This window comes from Acyrthosiphon pisum, chromosome X, assembly GCF_005508785.2.
Source record: "Acyrthosiphon pisum isolate AL4f chromosome X, pea_aphid_22Mar2018_4r6ur, whole genome shotgun sequence".
In the NCBI taxonomy this organism is placed as follows: Eukaryota; Metazoa; Arthropoda; class Insecta; order Hemiptera; family Aphididae; genus Acyrthosiphon; species Acyrthosiphon pisum.
In genome coordinates, this window is record NC_042493.1 from 79,535,291 (window position 1) to 79,542,641 (window position 7,351).

General features: G+C 32.2%; 1 protein-coding gene across 1 annotated transcript; it reads right to left on the reverse strand.

Moving 5' to 3' along the window:
• Positions 1-1,252: 1,252 nt before the first annotated feature.
• LOC100571531 lies at positions 1,253-7,300 on the reverse strand. Its single transcript, XM_003248556.4, has 7 exons — positions 4,203-7,300; positions 3,821-4,146; positions 3,616-3,759; positions 3,184-3,550; positions 2,792-3,120; positions 2,503-2,715; positions 1,253-1,973 (listed from the first exon to the last, which is right to left on the reverse strand). The coding sequence occupies exons 1-7, from the start codon at positions 6,766-6,768 to the stop codon at positions 1,887-1,889; spliced, it is 4,032 nt and encodes a 1,343-aa protein (XP_003248604.1). The 5' UTR covers positions 6,769-7,300; the 3' UTR covers positions 1,253-1,886.
• Positions 7,301-7,351: the final 51 nt, after the last annotated feature.

A 7,351-nucleotide genomic window follows, 5' to 3' on the forward strand; every position in this document is an offset into this window, starting at 1 on the left:
TTTATTATGCTTTATACTATATAAAAACAATATTTAAAAAATTTATAGTATGTTTGCATATTATATTATATTTTTGAAATAGACAGTGCTCTCTATCCTTTGCGTGTGTTGCTTCCGTCTTATAAACACATAACATAGCAAATTGTAAATTCTGGTATGTTTAACATTAGAGTGAATTGATATAATATTTAATATCAAAACTTATATAGTGAACCTCTTAGGTTTTTCTTATATTTTAATTTACGAGCAAGTTATTTAACTGCATTATAAATTGTAAATTAGTTTGTACAATATGATGGAGACAACACATGCGTTATCTTAAGAGGATTTTTGAATAACAATTCTTAACCAAACAAATGTTGACCTTGGGGTTAATGAAAAAATACAATTGAGTTTTTTTATTACTTATATATTTAAATTAATATTTTTTATAAATATATATTATATATACATAACATTATGTGTTTGTCAATTGTCAGCATTAAAGTCTATTCACTTGTTTAACCTATTCAAATTGTAATTTACTTATTTTGTGAATAAAAACTAAAATACATATTTTTATGCTTAAATTTAGCATTACAACTATATCTAATTTTTGTGATAGTTAAAGCAACATCAATACAACAGTTTAATTTTTGTCAATAAATAGGTTATTTTAAAAGATTATGCCAGATTAATGATGGATGTACAATACATAGTACTGGGGCTCGTCCAAAAACTTATTGACCCCTGTACCTTAAAAATACAGATTACACTTTTTATTTTAATAAGTAAGATCATCTTATTTAAAAGCTAGGCCTCAGGACCATGTGAATGGTTTAACCAATCCTCTCCCATCATTGTAATTGGCCTGCATAACACTTATTATTTATACATATTAAACTACAATAATGTGGCAACTATACTCTTATCAAGTTAAGAAATATACTCGATGGTAAACTGATAATCAATTTTTGTTGGTCAATTTGACCTATGGTCAAGCAACGCCAGTCTGTCATACTTACAGAGTCTACTTTATCTTTAACTGCCATTCAATTATGTCATGGAGTATGTCTCTTAACTTAATAGGGTATAGTCAGAAAAATAATTTAATTGAGTTTTATAAATTAAATATAAATATAATGTGGGACAGTCCTCCAACATATATTTATATAAACATAACACTATTTATATGACAAAAATATAAAATTTTTTATACATTAATGAATGTATGAAAATGTAATATAAAAGTGAAATTGTTTGGAGATACAAATTCACTATCAATTTGACTTAATATTCTTTAACTAACACAAAGAGCAATTATTTAATACCAAATTATATTTATTAAATCAAGGTTATGACCTTAGGTGCAATTTGGGAGTGCTTTAATTACCCTCAGTTTTTAAATTAACACCTTTATAATTAATAACGTTTGTAGACTAACTGAAAAATTAAGGGGTTTCAGCACCCCCAGTTATTTCATTGAAATTGTGCTAACGGTCATGACAAGTAAACAGTCTTTTATGGTAACATAATATAATATTAGAATATATATATATATATAAATATATTTACACACACATTTAAATATATTATATATGTATATATATTTATTAAAATCATGACAACACATGATTTATTTATGGAAACAAATAACAAATACAAATTGTATAATGTTGTAAAAAAATAAAATATTTAACTGTCAAAAGTACAAAGGTAACCTTTTAGAAATAATTTGGATATAATACAAAATTTAACAATGGCAATAATAAAATGGATAAAGGCACTAAACATTTAACAAAGGCTGTTGGTACTATGATATGACAATGGTTCTTTCAATAGTTAACCATTATGGTTTTTTTTTTTAATATCGTATACCTAGAATATACATTACACCAATGCAATTACTAAGATGAAACTGCTCTGCAATTTGATTGGCCTTTGGAAACAAAAACTTTAGCTTGTGCCCATGTATTACATACCAAATGAAACAACTATAAATATTTAAATTATTCGAATTAATAAATTATTCAAATTGTCATGACAATACTGTCTCAAAAGAGAAAAATCACTTTTTGTGTATCGTGATTGATGCGATTGGGACGTTGAAAACCACGCGATCATGCAAATATTAGGTCATTGGTGGGAGATGCTCAGCACTGATGAAAATTGGTTAGGCGACTGATTATGCTCTTTTGAGACTGAGTATAATATTTTACAGTAGAAAATCAATTAACCGTCACTCTCTGTTATCCGTCATCGTCCAATAAAACGGCAGGTCTTACTTCTCAGTAGAATACTTAACATTGCCACTCAAAAAGCTCAATTCTCGAAGAAACAAAAGAAGATGACGGATTATTTTGTATGTATTATAATACGTATAATATTGTTTATATTATTTTTGCATGATACACATATTGTAAAATATATAAATGTATGGCTGATTTTCTGTTAACCGTCATTGTCCGGTCCCGATAGTGACGCTTAATCAAGTTTCTACTGTATATAGTATAATAATCTTACTTTCTCGATCCATTCATCATCAGCTAATAATCGATTTAGAACAGCGGTTGTGTCATAAGTTGAACCATTACAGCTATTTTTATTTTCAGCAGCGACACGTTTGCAGCATTCTTGGTAAATGTAATATTTAAGGTGTTCAAGACTATGCAAGATAGTTATTTTGTCTGCGCAATGAGTGCTAGAACAACATAGAAATCGCTTCACTGGCACAATCTAAATGATTTAAAATTAAAAATTAGTTTAATACAATGTAATGAAGTGACTATATAAATATTATTATATTATCAACCTTAGAAAATGTTATATTAGAATCAATATTTTTTAATGTCTGAGAATTGTACTCCATGCCTGATAGAGATATTTCGACAAACTCCATATTTTGTTGTTTTTCCGTAAATTCCTGATAGCCACATACTAAGCAACGCAAATTAATATTGTTCTTTGATTTTTTATCTATTGAACAAATATCCATGTTTGGGTACTTTGCAATAATTGAGCATATATTTTCTACTTTGGACAAATCTGTTGCTAAATCTTTTGAAACTGTAGAATCTATATTTTGTTTCCAAGTTTGTGTAACTGTTTCGATTGCACGAAGATTGCTTAAAAAGTATTCATCTAAAAAAACAAAAAAAAAATATTTAAATTAGGTATTATTTATGAAGTACATTAAGATATTACCGTTTTCGCGATAAATCTCTTCTAGAAAATTTGAGTCCAACGCTTGTGATGCTAATGATTGGATATACACATCAAAATTGGCACGTAGCATCACACTCTGCTCATCGACAAAAGCCGAAGAGTTTGTAGACAAACTAGAATTTATGGCATCAACTTTTAGTTTTGATATGTGGTTATAGGCTGAACTAACGGTCTTGACTATATCATTATTTTGATTTGGTTTGTTGTCATTATTTGATAATAATTGTACCAAAACTTCAATAGCTGACGACTTATTTGGAATGACATTATCAGCATTATCTGTTGTAATAATTTTGACATCAACTTGACGGTACATATTATAATGTGATGGACTCCAACCAGTGTACTAAAAATAAATCAAATATATTAAATATAAATATGATCTACTTTTGTTTTTACTATCCTACTTACAGTTGACACACTCTTATACATATTATCTTGATTACACCGTGTAAATTTTTGTAGCAATGATTTTCCGTCAACTCTCCATAAATGTTGTGGATTCCCATGTCCATTATCCAAAAATTGACGTTTTAATGCGACAAATGTACCAGACTACCCAAAATTAATTACAAAATAAATTAACCATTAAAATTGCACTTAATATATATTATACCTTAAATAATGTTGAATCATCTGGATTATCATTATCATTATTATTATTATTGATTTTAGATGAGGTTGATGGTGGACGACCAATATTTGAACGTCGCTCTTTTGAGTACTTTTTATGACGACTATTGATTGAGTTGGAACTTTTAGATGCATCATTATCATCATTTTTTGGTATCCAAGCTGGATCAACATCGGAATCAGTATCTGATAATACATCATTATCATCTAGATCCAATTCACCATTTAAACGGCTAAGCAATTGTTGAGTTTTTTCTTTAGCCAACCGATGAGACAACTGTCTTGTAGGCTGTTGCACATGATGTGTTTCTAAAATTTAAAAAATAATTAGAAAATTAAAATAGTAATAACTCAATTGTACATACTTTGTTTTTTGGTTGGTATGACAGAATTTGTTCGCTTTTTTTTCATGGTGCTATTATTTTTTTTTGTTTTCCTTATGACATCTACTTTATTTTTTATCACTGATGTTGCTGCTGTACTGCTAGGTGCTTTTGAAGAAGATATCCACCATTGATCGTGTTCGTCATCTCCTGACAACCAACTGTTTTCACCATTACTGCCATCACTTCTGTCATCACTTATACCGGCTATTGATGATGAGGTTTTGGGTAATGGAAAATATCGTGGATCATCATCTGTTGTTGTTGTAACATTATTTATCTTTTTAATATCTTCACCAGAACCATTACGAGATGATATTTGTTCAGCTGTTGGTAAAATCTTTGGTTTTGGTAAAGGCACATAAGGCTTAGATATAGGTTTTGGTGATGACGTTGCTAGTGGTGTTAATAATTTTTTTGATTTATCATTACATTCATCTTCTGGTTTATCAGTGGCACTGCTTGTACCACCATTTATAAATTTGATATAACTATCAATAAAAGAAGGTTTTTGAGTAGTGATATTTAATGGTTTAGCCCTAGTAGTAGTAGTTGTGTCAGTAGTAGTTGTAGTAGTAATGGGTTCATCATAAAGGTGACTCAATTCTTCTTCAATTGAAACCACAATATTTGGTAAAGATGATGTTCTGTTATCATCGTTAACATCATAACTCCCACCTTGCAAATTATTGGTGAAGTCTTGAAAAATGTTAGTATGTTGTCTTTGATTATTACTTTGTGTTCGATTGTACAATGATAATGATGGGCTGGTAGTGGTGACAGAAGTCACAATAGGTGAAACCATAGTAGTTGTGGGGCTATAATATGTTGGATTTACTGATGACACAGTAAAATTATTGTGATGTGCTGGCTGTGTGATATGTTGATGTTGAAGATGAACGCTGGATGGTGGTGGTTGAACATTAAATGTTTGAACTGTATTATTATACTGTTGATGGTGGTGTTGATGCAGCGGTGGCTGATGAAATACCCCAGAGGAAATGTTTCCCGTAAAACATGATGAAGTTGATACAATGGGTGGTTTTTGATGGTCCAAATTCCAACGATGATGGCGTTGATGCTGCTGTACATCCAAATATGTATTTCCATTAGCAGAAACAACAGTTAAAGATGTAGGTGTAGGTAATATTTTGGTATTACCAGTGACAACATGTTGCTGTAAATGTGGCTGATTATGATGCTGATGTAGATGTGCAGGTGGTGGCTGACGTCTACTGAAATATTGACCATTGTAAGACGATGATGGATCAATCACAGAAGATTTAGGTAACTGCTGGAGATGCTGGTGCTGATGCTCTATTATACATTTACTACCATTACCTAACAAATTTGTCGGTGTTATTGTCTTACCGTTATCAGTAGCCAATAACCTAGGTTGTTGGTCAATCATTTTTTTAACACCATAACAATCAATATCAGTCTGCATAGATTGTAAATTTTTAACAATATGCATAGGGTCACCGCGTTGAACTGGAGTTCCCATCAGTAAAATATTGTCTAATTGCTGTTGAGGTGTTTGACTAGCCGAGACTGTACTATCGAAATGGTAATATTGTCTATCATGATTATCAGAAGTCTTTGATTGTAATGGTATAGGCTGTGCTTGGTAATAATTATTGTTAGGTGCTATGTCATTCATTACACCATTTGATGTTGGTACTGCTGTACGAGTAATAACAGACAAATAACCTACTTGTTGAGGTGCAGTTCTTGGTTGGTAACGTTGTTCATATGGTTGGGGAACATACGCACTGGATACCACTGGCAGACTTTTATCTGAGATGCTATTGACAATTTTAATTCTATGCTGTGGCTGTGGCTGAATATCATATTGTTTAATTTTGTTGCTGAGATGAGTAGGCTCAATGTAAAAACGTTGTGAATTGATAACTGGTGCGGTTAATATTTGTGCGGCACTAGTGTTACTAGTGTCCATAATGGGTTTAGCAGGCGGCGGACCCGGTAATTTTCTGTGTTGGTGACGATGATGAGTATGATGTGGTACCACACGTTCGTGTGGTAATATACCAAAGGGACTCAAAGCCATACCAACAGTGGTAAGGTTAGAATTGGGCATGACTATAGACGATACGGACACTGGTGCAGTAGCACCAGAAACCAATTGATGAGGTCCATTGTGCTGTTGAAATTGTGGTATTACTCCTGATGTTGTTACCGTTGCTGTTGATAGCATTAACTGAGGTGGTGCAGATAACATCGAACCAGTCTGAGTAGAATGAATCAATGATGGCGGCACCAATGTCGGCGTTGATGGTGCTACTAGTATCGGAGGATATTGTTGATGTTGTATGATGTTGCTACCGTTAGCGCAGTGTTGCAACGGCATCCTATGATTGCCGTCATGACACAGCCCAATAGTTTTTGTATTACTTGTAATGGTCGCCACTGAAGGCCTAGCTTGTGACAGTAAGAGTCCAACTACAGCCGACGAGGTGGCATTGGCAATGGTGGACACTGCAGTATTAGTGTTGCTACCCATGATAGTGGAGCGGCCAATGGATTCCATTTGAAGGCGATGAAACGATAATTCTACAGCATTTTAACCAAACGCATAACACGTGAATATTAAAAGGACGCGCGTAACTATGAAATTAAAAAACTCGACGGCGGCAACAACTGCAAGATAAAAACAAGTATAGCCGACAATGCATGGTACGAAATGAACGTCGAAGCTATTAAAATTTTAAACGTATATTGTGTACCTGCACATAATATTATAATACATTACAATACAATATTGTATGTATCATGGCATTATATAATAATTGTTATTATCGTGTGTAGTGTTGTTCGTCGACCGGACCGTATTAATAATAATGCGGTGGCAATTAAAAATAAGTAATAACACGCGCACAGTAACACACACACATACGTACAAAAGACTAATCACTAATCACAGCGTACGGTATACAAAACGCACGGCGGCAGCATCACGAAACACGACGCGGTGCGCACACAAAAAAAAAATTATAATATTATATACATTTTATTATTATTATTATTATTATTATTATCTAAATAATAATATCAACCGATAATGAAAACGAGTGTTCCGCTGCTGCGCTGCGACGGAGTGTGCGTTGTGTGTG

Excerpts from the sequence above, each read along its gene's own strand:
- LOC100571531 (XM_003248556.4), bottom strand. The coding sequence starts at position 6,768 with ATGGAATCCATTGGCCGCTCCACTATCATGGGTAGCAACACTAATACT. Across the intron at positions 4,147-4,202 it reads CATACCAACCAAAAAACAAA|AAACACATCATGTGCAACAG; the intron begins GTATGTACAATT and ends TTTAAATTTTAG. Across the intron at positions 3,760-3,820 it reads ATGATTCAACATTATTTAAG|TCTGGTACATTTGTCGCATT; the intron begins GTATAATATATA and ends AATTTTGGGTAG.